This window comes from Drosophila hydei, unplaced genomic scaffold (assembly GCF_003285905.1).
Source record: "Drosophila hydei strain 15085-1641.00,03,60 unplaced genomic scaffold, DhydRS2 tig00000283-arrow-arrow-pilon, whole genome shotgun sequence".
Lineage (NCBI taxonomy): Eukaryota > Metazoa > Arthropoda > Insecta > Diptera > Drosophilidae > Drosophila > Drosophila hydei.
In genome coordinates, this window is record NW_022045702.1 from 953,899 (window position 1) to 967,459 (window position 13,561).

The 13,561-nt window shown below is 41.2% G+C and overlaps 3 protein-coding genes across 14 annotated transcripts; 2 read left to right on the top strand and 1 right to left on the bottom strand.

Annotated features, from left to right (window-relative positions):
- The first annotated feature begins 91 nt into the window (after positions 1-91).
- Positions 92-1,255, top strand: LOC111600456 (methyltransferase-like protein 22). The gene is made up of 2 exons (XM_023316558.2): positions 92-193; positions 306-1,255. Exon 2 carries the CDS (start codon positions 406-408, stop codon positions 1,237-1,239), a length of 834 nt encoding a protein of 277 aa, XP_023172326.2. The 5' UTR covers positions 92-193; positions 306-405; the 3' UTR covers positions 1,240-1,255.
- Positions 1,256-1,533: 278 nt separating this feature from the next.
- On the bottom strand, positions 1,534-3,383 carry LOC111600455 (decaprenyl-diphosphate synthase subunit 2). Its single transcript, XM_023316557.2, has 3 exons — positions 2,672-3,383; positions 2,427-2,616; positions 1,534-2,363 (listed from the first exon to the last, which is right to left on the bottom strand). The coding sequence occupies exons 1-3, from the start codon at positions 3,010-3,012 to the stop codon at positions 1,557-1,559; spliced, it is 1,338 nt and encodes a 445-aa protein (XP_023172325.1). The 5' UTR covers positions 3,013-3,383; the 3' UTR covers positions 1,534-1,556.
- An 883-nt stretch (positions 3,384-4,266) lies between these two features.
- Positions 4,267-11,303, top strand: LOC111600482 (protein nervous wreck). 12 transcript variants are annotated; one of them, XM_023316607.2, is made up of 11 exons: positions 4,311-4,434; positions 4,754-4,887; positions 4,988-5,217; positions 5,306-5,833; positions 5,945-6,803; positions 6,868-7,528; positions 7,612-7,674; positions 9,625-9,650; positions 9,743-9,842; positions 9,915-10,055; positions 10,143-11,303. In XM_023316607.2, exons 2-11 carry the CDS (start codon positions 4,867-4,869, stop codon positions 10,529-10,531), a joined length of 3,018 nt encoding a protein of 1,005 aa, XP_023172375.2. In that variant the 5' UTR covers positions 4,311-4,434; positions 4,754-4,866; the 3' UTR covers positions 10,532-11,303. The 12 variants fall into 12 exon arrangements, with proteins under 12 accessions (XP_023172368.2, XP_023172375.2, XP_023172376.2 ...); XM_023316608.2 differs by having other exon boundaries at positions 9,918-10,055; XM_023316605.2 differs by having other exon boundaries at positions 9,743-10,055.
- Positions 11,304-13,561: the final 2,258 nt, after the last annotated feature.

Consider the following 13,561-nt stretch of genomic DNA (forward strand, 5'->3'; position numbering starts at 1 on the left):
TAATAAGTCTCACTGCAATTATAGTATTTTATGGAAGTATTTTTCACATTACGAATATACGGTTTATCTTTGCCGGTCACACTCCAGATAGAGATGAGGGCTATGTTAGCGAGATTTCTTCTATTTCCATTCGGTTGGTCATTCTCATTAGAGATGCGTAATATTCTGAGATTACGCTTCGTGTCAGTCACAGGTAAGTGGTAATTGCTTCGGTCGCGTATTTTTACAAAGTATCGTATTAGATGTCAGTCACTGTTGCTCTCTAATTGCTCAGCTCTATATAAGTGTTACATCTCTAATTAAAGCATCAACGATTTTCAATGTCGCTCGCTTATTTACGAAATTGGCAAATAGCCAGAAAAATAGATAAATTATTAGTTGGATGTTGGTACATAAGGCAATCAGATGTACACGGTCAAGTCGGAAATATACAGCGAGACAAATTATCAGCCAGAGCGCGATGCTGACGGCAACATTCTGTCCAAATTTCGATTCCGATATCCCGATGAGCAGCAACCTAAAGGTAAAGCTAAAGTAGATAATGATGGTGATCTGGAGGTGCAGCGTCCAAGGCGTGGCATCATAGAAATCGAACATTCCGATGCAACAGAACTGAAGCTCGTCGGTCTTCAAGTCTGGCGTGGAGCTTTACTTCTGGCAGATTTTGTCTTCCATCAAAGGGAGGAATGGCGCTCCAAGACGATACTGGAGCTGGGAGCTGGAGTAGGCTTAACCAGCATTACAGCTGCTATGATTAACAAAGGGAAAGTCTACTGTACCGATGTGAATCTCGGCTGCATCCTTGAGCTGATGCGCAAGAATGTCCAGCGCAATAAGCAGCTGCTGCAAGGTCAAATCTCTGTACTGGAATATGACTTCCTTGCGCCAAGATCTCAGTTGAGCAAAGAACTCATCGCAGCCATTGTTGATAGCGACATAATCTTGGCAGCGGATGTCGTCTATGAGGATACTCTCACCGATGCCTTCGTCGCTGTGATGGAACACATTCTGGAGCTTGGCGAGAAGTCTGGCAGATCCAAGTGCATCTATATGGCCATGGAAAAGCGTTATGTGTTCACACTGGAAGACTGTGATTCTGTGGCACCCATGTATGAGCATTTCCTAAGGCAGACAGCGAAAAAGCCTTGGCGCATGGAGGAGTTGTCATTGGATTTTCCACAATACTTTGAATACGAGCGATGCCCGCAGTTGATGCTAATGCGCATTAGCCGACGTTGATTTCCAGACTGCCAGAAGAAGCTGGAGTTGTGTGTAATCTGCATGACTCTACTGTACAGCAAACTCCCTAAATATGAACACGCTTAATTTTATAAATAAAAAATTGTTAGATTTTATTAGTTCCACATAGAGGATTGCAATAAATAGAAATATTTTTTTATAATATTTAACAATTTGCATCGTATGCAAGACTTTAAATTCCCACAGCTTAAAAAACTTTGTCTTCTGTCTTAAAATTAGAGATTAACTTAAAGTTTAATGTCATTACACTATAACCCTGAACCTGTTTCCTTGTGAGTCGCCGTTTCGGTCGTCGATCACAAGTCCTGCATGGCCAGGATGATGTTTTCGAGCGCCTGGCGCGCGTCGGTAGCAGGAAAATGTTGCAGGACACTTAAGGCGGCCGCTGTGTGCTTTCGCTGCAGTTCCTTGGTCTTCGCCAGTGCTGGACCCGCAACGATTGCCTTGTGTATTTGGTTGTAGTCGATGAGGTCGACGGACTTCTTGCCCGGCTCGAGCAGCTTGTAGAGACTGGGATCGTGTTCCAAATGGAAGAGCACTGGCGCACTGACCAGACTGAAGGTAGCATCGAGCGGCAATGTGGGACACTGAAAGCTCTCGGCATCGAGGCAGGCCTGCCAGGCCAACGCCAAATGCTTGCCAAAGCGATAGGCGTGCCTTTGCATCTGTTCGCTCTGGCCGGCCAGCTTAAGGGATGCCTGACAGGATTTGCCCAGCAGGCTGCCGGCATTCAAGATATTCCGACATTCCCACTCCTGCTCCGGATTTCCCATCACCTGGCCAATGGGCATGGGCGTCATGACGTCGTGCTCGTTGAAGTCGACACCGACGCTAAGCGAAGGGCGTTGGAATGTGCCTGGCTTGAAGGGCAGTGGATTGTTCTGCTCGTCACGCTCACCAATAAATTCCGATTCAGAAAAGTCTCGCACAGCGGACGAAATGAGCTCCACAACTTCCTGATTACGGAGATTCGCAAGCTCCGCACTGGAGTGGCCAAGCAAATAGTCGCCGGTGAGCAAGCCTATTTTATTGCCAAAGGACATGTCATCGTAGGTGGTGGCATCCTGGCCAGCCTCAGTGCCACTTTGCAAATTGACAACGCTCTAAAGAGAATCACGAGAGAAATTTGTTAGGCTAAATCTTCGGCATTCATATGATTCCCATACATTGTGGACCAAATGTGAGATGCGTATCATTTCCGTGACCTCTGCTAGTGCACGTTGTGAATGGAGCACCCCGGCGCTCTTATCCTGCTCCACATCGGGTATGCTTGGCGCATGTCCAGCAGCCTTGGATACAAGCAGAACAATGAGACCCCAAGCTTGCATAGTATTCTTGCCATTGTACAGGAGGTGCCTGAAGGAGTAACGAATTGTTAACATGAATGTGCTGTAAATTGAAGTCCACTTACTTGGCCGTCTTCATTAGCGGATGCGTGCTGCCCACCAGTTTGCGCAGATGTAGCGCCACATTTGCAATTTCATCGCTCAGCAGCCAGCGCAGGCTTAAAAAGGATGTGGGATAACCAACGATCCTTTCCGCTTCGCTAACAGCGCGATTCCAGTCGTGACGAGGTGGTGGTGTCACCTGTTTGTTGCTCGCCGTCGACGTTGACGTGCATCGTAATTGAGTGAAAGTTGACAGGTGTGGCAGCTCAACAGGTGAGACCTGATCAAGGCACAGCTGCAGCTGCCTTGGCTGCATCCTTTGCCGCAGTATTTGTTGCATAATCACTGCACCCACTCTGTTCATCTTTGAAGCTGTAATATTTAATACAATTTATTGCACAATTTAACTATTAAATGCTGGCTTCTGCTGATCCGTGCGCTCGTTTGCTGCTCTCTGCTGGCAACTGTTGAAAAGTGAAATCACAGTCGCTGCTCGAGCTTGACGTTGGCTGCGCTGCTTCTGCTTCTGCTGGTGCTGCTTCTTCGTTGACGGCACACTTTTACAGTTTGCAACGCGGTATGCTGTTTTGTTTGTTTGCTCTTGACTCGAAAACAGGTTTTTGTTGGCATGAACACACCTGCTGCCACCGCCACCCCTCGCAACATTTATTTGTTTCTTTCATTTGTTTTGCGTTTTATTGCATTCCAGCAGTCAATCAGCTGTTTACCATTGTATCGATATATCGATACGTGCGATAGCTTGACACGCGAGTGCATTAGAATTTGGCTATCACTGTCTTGCTTCCTTCCTGCTCTACTTTCTGCGCAAGTGAAATTAAAGAATGTACGGCTAAATTTATGATATTTTCAATTTACATACTTTGCCACAAAGTTGCAATATTTTTCTATTCTCGCTCATTTATATACGTTTTATAACATGCCAGCAGTCGTTTGAGCTTTTAGTCCATTGTATTCATATATCGATAACGGCGATAGTTTGCAACATCCGACGCATTGCAATTACATTGGAATATTGCTATTGCTTATCGTATGTACGCCTACACGTATACTTATGCATGCATTTTCTCATGCCCAGCGTACTAGCCTGAAACAGTACTATACCTAAGGCGTAATCGATATGAAAACACTGCATACTTTTGACCGTTGACCTTATCAATTTTCGAGTACCAAAAAAACGAAAATTATTATCAACATACGGTTTATTGATAATGAAGCATACTCATAGTTTTTATCAGTATTCAAAATTCATGACAATTTCTTAATTGTTCGTAGTATTATTGTGATATATCGTGGAAAGAGTTGGAATTGAGCTATACTAATAATAATAATAATAATAATGTTAGACTGGTTAAGAAAGCGTTTGTGTGTTGAGATTTGTTTAGCTGCATTTTACGTATTAGGCTTTCACCTTGCTGAGCGCATGAGCGGAGTATTTTTAAAAGGCCATGAATGAAACTGATTAAGCACCCACCCCTAAAGTGCTTTGAGTACCAAAAACAGAGAATGATTAACAAAGAGAAAGACAGAGAGAGCGCAGTGTCCCTGCTAGAGGAATATTGCGTGCACTCTCTCCCATTCTACGCTCGCTCTCGCGCAGCCAGCTAACGGTGTCTGCTTGGAAAACTGTTAAAACGGCATAAAAATCGAAATCGATAAGTACGCAAAAGCAAGAGCAAAAGCAAAACTGTGCGAAAGCAAGAAATAAGAAACAAGTTTACTTCACAATTGGCTAAGATATTAGTAAAAAAAAACTCCCAATTTGATGGTAGCCAACTGACTAGAGCATGTCGAAGAAAAGTGTTAGAGCAATAGAATTACTTTTGACAACGTAAAGCTACGCGAGAACCAAACAAAAAAAAAAATAAAAGAAAAACTCTGCTGCAGCATAAATCGATATCAGCAGGGGAAATGCTGTGAAAATTTTCATACAACATTTTCCTCAATCATTTTCCGCGATTATGTAAAAGTGCTTAAGAAAGCTAATATAGATGCACGCTTAATATCCTAATTCTATTAGCTATACAATTTGAGCGAAACATTAATTCAAGCCTTTAACAACTTTCCCACCCCCCCTTCATTTTTAGCTGCTAAAGGTAATGTAACGGCATTTGATTGAAGCTCGACAAGAAATCAAAAACAAAAAAAAACGCTTCTGCTTGATACAAAAAAAGTGCGCTAGTAGCCAAGCTAAAACAGAATGCAGCCGCCGCCGCGCAAGGTAAACCAGCTACAGCTTATTTATGAATTAATCAGATACAATATGTATATATAATATATATGTATGTATAATGTCATATATGATATATTTCTGCTAACAGGGAAACTATGTGAAATTCCTAAAGAATTTGCACACGGAGCAGGTAGCTAAATTGCAGCTGAAGAATCAACATGAGTGCGATCTACTGGAGGACATACGGCAATTCACAATCAAGCGATCCGCTATTGAGAAATCATATAGCGAGGGTCTGCTCAAGATCTCATCGCAGTATCTCAACAAGAAAATACCAAATATACCCGATATTAAAATGGATGGCATGGAGGAGCGATGGTAAGTGAATGAAAACTTCTCGCATTCATATAACTCCCACTCCCACTCTCTCTCCCTCTCCCCCTCTCGCTCTCTCGGCACGTTTCAGGAACATGTGGAGCGTTTGGCGCACTGTGCTCGAGGAGAACGAGAAGCTGGCACGGGCCCGCCTCGCTGCCATTGAGGTGTTCCAACAGCAAATAGCGGACGAGGCCAAGGTTCTGCGAGATTATAAGCTGGCCATAGCCAAGCGCTCGCTCTCCGGCATTGTAAATGTGCAGAAGGAGCTGCACTTGAGCGTTGGCGATGTGGACAAGACGAAGAAATCCTATTTCGATGAGGAGCACTGTGCACACGATGTCCGCGACAAGGCCAAAGATATCGAGGAGAAGCTGAAGAAGAAGAAGGGCTCGTTCTTTCAGTCAATTACATCGCTGCAGAAGAACAGCGCCCGGGTCACATCGCGCAAGGAGCTGCTCGAGGAGAAGTCATCGGGCGCTCGCAACGATTACATCTTGAGCCTGGCCGCAGCGAACGCCCATCAGAATCGCTATTTCACTGTGGACCTGCAGACGACAATGACCACCATGGAGAACTATGTGTTCGAGCGAGTCGCCGAGTATCTGATGCTGATGGGGTAAGTGCCAGCCAGGGGGTTCATATGGGGGGTTCATGTAGTACACAGTTCATGTAGTCTAAGATTCTCTTGCCTGCCTGAAACCAATATACCCTTTATCATCCCCGACAGGCGCACCGAGCTGCTCACCTGCTCGGCCACGCAGAACAGCTTTGGCAAGATACGCGACCAGGCCCAACAGCTGACTCGGGAGTACAATCTGCAGTGCTGCTATCTGTTCTATCCGGTGCTCAAGCAGCATATCCAGTACGACTTTGAGGCATGCGACAATGATCCGGTGCGCAAGGTGACCACCGAGCACGATTCGGCAGCGGAGACGCTGACAAAGGAGGCGAAGAATTTGGCTGGGCGTGTGGTCAAGGAGAATGCCTCGATACGGGAGCATGCCAAGAAGCTGGCACTGTGCCAATCGCTGCGCGATGCTGGCCAGCGTACAGATCCCAATGATCCGAATGGCCCAGACTTGGATACGAAAATCGATGAGTTCCGCGATCAGATACGTCGCTCGGAGACAGAGAAGGCCAAGGCGGAGGCGTGTTTGCAGTGTCTGCGCGACGGCGGCATCAATGTGGACGAATGGGTCCAGGAGGCGGAGATTATGGGCGTGCAGGAGCTGACACGTTCCGCCAGCTCTATATCGATGCGCACCGATGCCTCCGGCCAGGGCGAAAATCCCAGCTCCGATTCCTTCTACGACAGCGACAAGGAGGAAGGCGCCACAGCTGTGGCTGCCACGAAGCCCAAGCAGGAGCAGCAGCTCTCGCGGGATCGCACCTTTAGCGACAGCGAGGAAGAGCCTGAGGAGCGCGAACGCGCACAGCCAACAGCTGCGGCTCCAGTGCAAATGTCCAGCGGCTGGGACGACCCGACCGAGGTCAACTGGGACGAGGCCGAGGATGACAAGGATGAGCCCATTGTACCAGAGCCCAAGGAGGCAATCTTTAAGTGCACTGCGCTCTACAGCTATACAGTAAGTGGGCAAAGATTCAAAAGGATCAAAAGTGGAAGCTTATCAACTCCTCTCCTTTTGTTAGGCTCAAAATCCGGATGAGCTGACCATTGTGGAGAACGAGCAGCTGGAAGTGGTTGGCGAAGGCGACGGCGACGGCTGGTTGCGTGCGCGCAATTATCGCGGCGAGGAGGGCTACGTGCCGCACAACTATCTGGACATCGAGCAGGATGCGGCTGCTGGTGGGGCCTTCAATGGTAGTTCTGCCAATCAATTGCGCACACAAATCTCATTCTCATCTGTCGATTATACTGTTGACAACGAAGATCAAACGGTGGACTCGATGCAATCACCCGACCAGGTGTCGGTCATAATGGCGCCACAGAAGCGTCTCAAGTCCGACACCGAATGGTGCATTGCGCTCTACGATTACGATGCCACTGCCGAGGATGAGCTGACCTTCGAGGAGGGCGACAAGATCAAGATTATAACGAAGACCGCGCACGGCGTGGACGACGGCTGGTGGGAGGGCGAACTGGATGGCAAATTTGGTAATTTCCCCTCGCTGGTTGTGGAGGAATGCGACGAGCTGGGCGAGCCACTGAGCGAAGGCGATGGCGACGAATCACCGCCGCCCACAGCGGCGCCCAGTTTTGCATTGCCCCCAGCGCCAGCATTGCCGCCAGAGTACGCACATGAGCTGACGGATATAACGGAGGATATGTTCGCCTCACAGGATACAGCAGGTGAGAGAGACTAGCAATGAGCTTTCCGAGGCTGGTTTTTAATGCGTCTTGCACTCTCTCTCTCTCTCTCTCTCTGTGTTTAGATGAAGATCGGGACAGTGGATATATACCTAATGGCGCTGGCGCACCTAGCATGCCTCCGCCAGGTAATTGCCTTTATATGAGCACATACTCTGCGCTCTATTTCACTCTCTCTTTCTCTCTTACCAAATACTCTCTCTTTCTACAACACACCCACATCGATTTACTATATATATATATATCTATTTTATGTTTCACCAAAAACAAAAACATTTACACTCGAGAGTACTTTTATACCTGCTTCTATATTCTCTAGAGGTAGCCAAAACTTAATCTTCAACTGCAGCTCGTCCAACTACTAACCAATCACAACCACCACAACCACAACCACCACCACCTTTACTCCACCTTTACTCACTGTAACTCTCCGTTTATTGTGCTATCGAAACAGATCAAATCTAACTTTGTGTCCTCTCTGCAAGCCAAAGACTAAGCTAAAAAACTAAGAACTAAAAAACCAAAATCTAAAAACCAATTTTTTACAGTGTACTTTAGGCTGCTTAACAACGTGTCTCCTCCTCTTCGTGTGTGTTGGTGTTTCCTGCTATGCTACTAATTACGATCTCCATAATTACGATCTTTCGATATTTCGACTGTTCCTTAACAAGATTTTTAATGTTTTTTTTTCTAATTTTGTAGTAAATATTTTATGTATTTAGTTTTTTTTTTAATCTGGCACTGATTTTTGACTTGATATTGGTATTACTCACAATTTGTACTTACTTGTCGCTCAGTGTAAGAAAATGCGAGTCGTTCTTAAATGGTTTTAGCTATACTCCCATATATGATATATACATATATATATAAAATATGTATTTATATGTGTGTATATATATCTTCTTCTCTATGTCTATTATTCGTGTTTTCTCGTTTAACTATCTTTAACAATATTCTATATAAAATTGGGAATCTTTACGTATTCGTAGTTTGTTTTTATATATGGCTTACTTAAATCTCTGCTAACTTTTCTGATAATTGAAGTTTTACGAGATTATTCAATGCGTTTATTATCTTAAAAACTCAGTTCTACTAACTTTTCAATTATCAGAAAAGTTAGTAGAACCGAGTTTTTTAAGATAATAAACGTATTGAATAATCTCGTAAAACTTTTTCTGCTAGATAGAATATATGGACTGACTTAATTAAAATACCCTGTTTTCTTATTATAACATACCTACCCCGCCTCAGATATATATTCATACAAAATTCGGCTCTCTAAATACCCTGTACTTTATACAAAAGAGCAAAAACTATAATTTTGATATTTAATTTAAAAGACTTTAAGCTAAAATAAATTGTTTTCTTCTTCAAGCATGTCAACTCTCTAAGTTTAATCAGTCCAAAATACCCTGTAATAATATGAAAAAATACCTGTTGAGCGCTTAAGATTCTTTTTCTACCTTAAACGTTCTAAGTCTCTAAGAAAAACATTGTTTGACTTGCAAACCAGTTCAAAATACCCTGTAATTTTTGGAAAAAGCTCCTTTCAATTGCCAAATATTCAGTCAGTTTTTATATCTTTAGACACCATAACATTTGTTTTGGCGCTAATGCCTATTTACTTTGAATTGAATACCCTGTAATATATTGTTAAGTAACTGTGATATATTTTCAAGCAATTCGTTGTTTTGACCATTCAGAAAGTTCTTCTCCAGCTATTTGAATATTTTAAAGTATATATTTAAGACTTTATCGGCAGTAGAGTCTACTATATGTAGCATGTGCATGAACCTACCCCGCCCACCAACGAATATCCCTCTCCTTTACTGTGTTTAATATCCTTTTATTTGTATGCCCTTTAGCTCAATTCCGTATCCTTTGTATATATATGAGTATATCTTGATTCGTGTACCTTTTGAATGGAGCCCTGCAATATTCGATTGTATTTTCCTCGCTCTACTCACTCGATAAGGGGTTATAAAAATAATGTGAATTCAATGAAAACTAAACTCGAACTTCGATCAAACGTATTAAATAAATTCCTTTTCTCTCATTTATATTTAATGCTAACGCAGTGCTTATACAAGAACCTGGCATGGAGGTAACTAGACGACGAACCTTTCCTACTTCTATAGTTGTTAAATGAGTCTTATATTTGTTTGCTAAATGAGTTCGTTTCATGTTTGATTGCAGGACGATTTCAGTGACGATGAGAAGCCGCCGCCATCGTTGCCGCCACCACAGCTGGCCAAGCCTGGGGGCATGGTCGCTGGTGCGAATAGTTTGAACTTAGGTATGGCACAAATAATTGTTACCGCTGCAACCCCAATGGTTGAAGACGGTGCCGATAAATCTTTCCCACCAGTAGGAGAGAGCGACAATACAGAATCGCAGCAATCCAAGGAACAGCAAGCGGATGTGGAGAAAAAGGCCAAGCCAAAGCCCGACATTGTGCCCAAGCCAACGGCAGCGAAAATTGCGGCCCATAAGCAGCCGCCCAAAGAAGGTAATGTTGCTATAACTGACGAAGTGAAGGATCAATTGGTTTCCGCTGTTACCATAACACTGACCGAGTATCCTGTATCCTGTTCAGCAGAGGATGAACATCAATCTTTCGATTCGGCTGATGGGATAGCAGTGGTGCAACAGCCGGAGGATCCGTTCATTGAGAAACCCGCTGCAGGTGCGGCTCCAGCTGTTGCTGCTGCTGCGGCTGCTGAAGGCGCCAGCGCGGGATTTGAGGCGGACTTTGAGGCCAATTTCGATGCGAATTTTGATGATGCATTTGCTGGCAGTGCAGGGGGAGGAGGCGGAGGAGGTGGCGGTGGTCAGTCGACCGGCTTGGACATGAACACCGAGGCCCAAGCAGAGGATGTTATCGAAGCACCCAAGCAGGTGGTTGGCGGCCGGGCAAGCATACCCGAAGAATTGGACTCGAATCAATTGGCGCGCCTAGAGAATCTAAAGGAATCGAATGCCTAAGCCCATTCAAGTTTCCTGGCTAATTAAATGTTGTTCGTTATAAACTAGGGCACATACCACTGAGCACGATCTACATATATAACAGATATATGGAGGCTATAACCGAAGCGCTCACAGCTGAGAATCACACTGTATTCAAATACTCACAGCACACTCTAAACTGAACGGGTCTTCACACAGTAAACAATATATACAATACGAAGAATACTCCAATACAACGATGCCATAGTGTAAACAGCTCAATGAACAGACCTATATAAGCATATTAACTGAATAATACATATATATATATTTATATATATATATGTGTGTATATTGTAGCGCAAGTGTTGTAGTTCTCTCAGTCTCTGTAACGGATCTTCGAATATCAGCTTATAATCGAGCAATAATATATATATATATAAAAGTATGTATATATCTAAGGCAACATAAACTTAATATACTTTAATTACGCTTTATTGACAGTACGAATACCAGCCAAAAACAAAATTCAACTCATAGTTAAATATTAAAGTTCTGTTGCGATCAGAAAAGTAAGGGAAAGTAAAAGAAAGTAATAAATATACTCATTGTTAGCCCTAGGAATTGTTGCATAGACAAATTCCGCCTCATCTGGTTTGCTACACTCATATACGTATGAATTCTTATTTCTTTAACTATATAAATATTGTTGTTATTAAAGGGGTCGACATCAATTAGTTCAATGTGTTAGCAATTTAGTTAAAATATATTTGATCGGTTTAGACTATACCTGAAATGCCTATTCAAATTTCGCGAATCATCTAGTTAAAATACTCAAATATGAACAGCTCTCTTAGAGTTGATATAAATAAATATATATATATATATATATATGTAAACAAATATATATATGTATTTATGACATAAATATAAATTAATAAAAAATATACCACAATTGTATTGTATGTTAATTTTCCAGTGAAACAATTAAAGTTCATGTCATAAGCAAAACTTCTGTTTAATGGATTAATCAATAAATTAACAATTCAAGAATGTAAAAATCTTTTCTTTTATACCAAAGTTATTGAATATGGAAAAATGAAATACTGAGGACCGTACATACTTGCCTTGAAGCCCAGAAGATGCTTTTCCATTCAGGACTCTGTTTAGGCGGTCTGCACCTATTCCAAAAGATAGCGAAAGATAGTTCTGCGTAGAGCTCAGGATATCTCTTAGTTAGGAAAAGACTTTTCAATATAATTTTTTTCATATCTTTATTCGTATTCGCTTCATTTGCAATATTATAATAATTATCTTCATTTTGTTTGCTTTTGCTTTTGCTTTGGTTTGGATGTTTTCCCATTGTCTAGACTTGACGCATTTCATTTAGCATTCAACTTAATTTTATAGGTTCATTTTTTGTTTTATTTTTGTTCTTTCTGTAACATTTATTGCGTGTTTCTTATGTGTGTATTTATTTGTTCTTTTTACGCTATAGATATTTCATTATATTTTTGTTTTTTTTTTTTTTAATTTTTTTTTTTTTTGGTTTTTAGTTTTATTTATATAACGAAATTAACACAGTCAAAATTTGTGATCAGTGATCAATCATTACATACTCATTACGTTTTAAATTATTTATTATTATATTATTTTTCATTGGTTTTTCTTTTGCCTTTGGATTTTGTCTTTATGCCTTGAACAGTTAGATAATGCTTGCTTAACTACGATTTCTGCGGGGTATTTATACTGGATTGATTATTGATTGAGCAACAAAAATGTGCAGCATATGAGTTGGAGGAGAAAACCGAACGGATGATGAGAGAGTTTTGAAAATATAATTGACGAGAGTTCGAGCTGTGGATGAGATGATGAGCGAAACTGAAAATAATTGAGAATTGACTGCTCCGTGGGAGTTGAGTTGAGTTGAGTTGAGTTGAGTTGAGTAGAGTTGAGTTTTCTCGCTGACTGCTGTTAATCATAACAAATTTTTCATTTATTGCAATTAGGAACTTCTTTAATGGACGGATAACAAAATAATAACAATAATCATAGATACATTATATCAGTTGGTTTATGGCAGCTCACGATGGATGTGAAAGTTCTTGAAAATAAAACTAAGGAAAATTCTACAAAAATGCAGCGAGTTGTGCAAAGGATTTGTCTGCTTTCTGCTTATTCTTCGTCTTCTTGTTCCTTAAGGATGGTATGCTGTTAACAATAATTGAGCAACAAATCAAATTAAACATTTAGTTAACAAGACTTAAGTTTTACAATTATTTATAATTCTCTTCTTCTGGCTCCTTTAAACTTTGTGCTCAACTGAAAGCGAATCAAAAGATGTACAACCATAAGTATGTGTGTGTGTGTGTAAGCGTGTGTATGTGTGTTAAATATTCAATTTCATTTTGCAGTTTTTTTGTGCAATTTTCATTTTCATTCATTTTCATATTTTATTTTTTATTTGGTTTTTACTGTTTCTATATATATTTTTAAGAATTATAATTGTTTTTTTATATATATATTTTTGCATTAAAAAATGTTCTTTTTTCTTTGGTGCGCCTTTAATGAATGGGTGTGCGTATGTAAGTGTGTGTGTGTGTGTGTTTTATTTTCTTCATCTTCTCCTTTAACTAAATGCCTTAAGTTATTAACTGTTTGTTTGTTTTACTTTTTTCGTTTGCTTATCTAAATACTTTAGAATTTCATTTTGTTGAGACCATCATACATACATATATAATATACATACAATTTGTATTTATACATCATTGCGCACATGCACAATGTAATTGTTACATCATGCACGTACAACTCTCATATATGTATACATATTTCTCATATTCATTTCCTTTTTTTTTTTTGTGTGTGTTGGTGCCGCTCTCTAAAAAACCGGCACCAAAAATGCTTCAAACATTTCGTTTTTTTTTGTTATTTTTAATTTATGTTTTTTTATATATATTTTTTGTTGTTGTGTATATTTTTGCGGGGCTTGTGTCATTATTTGTCCTAAATGCTTTGCCCTTCTTATTTTTTTTGTTTGCAGTTTTTGAATTTTTATAAATATTCTTA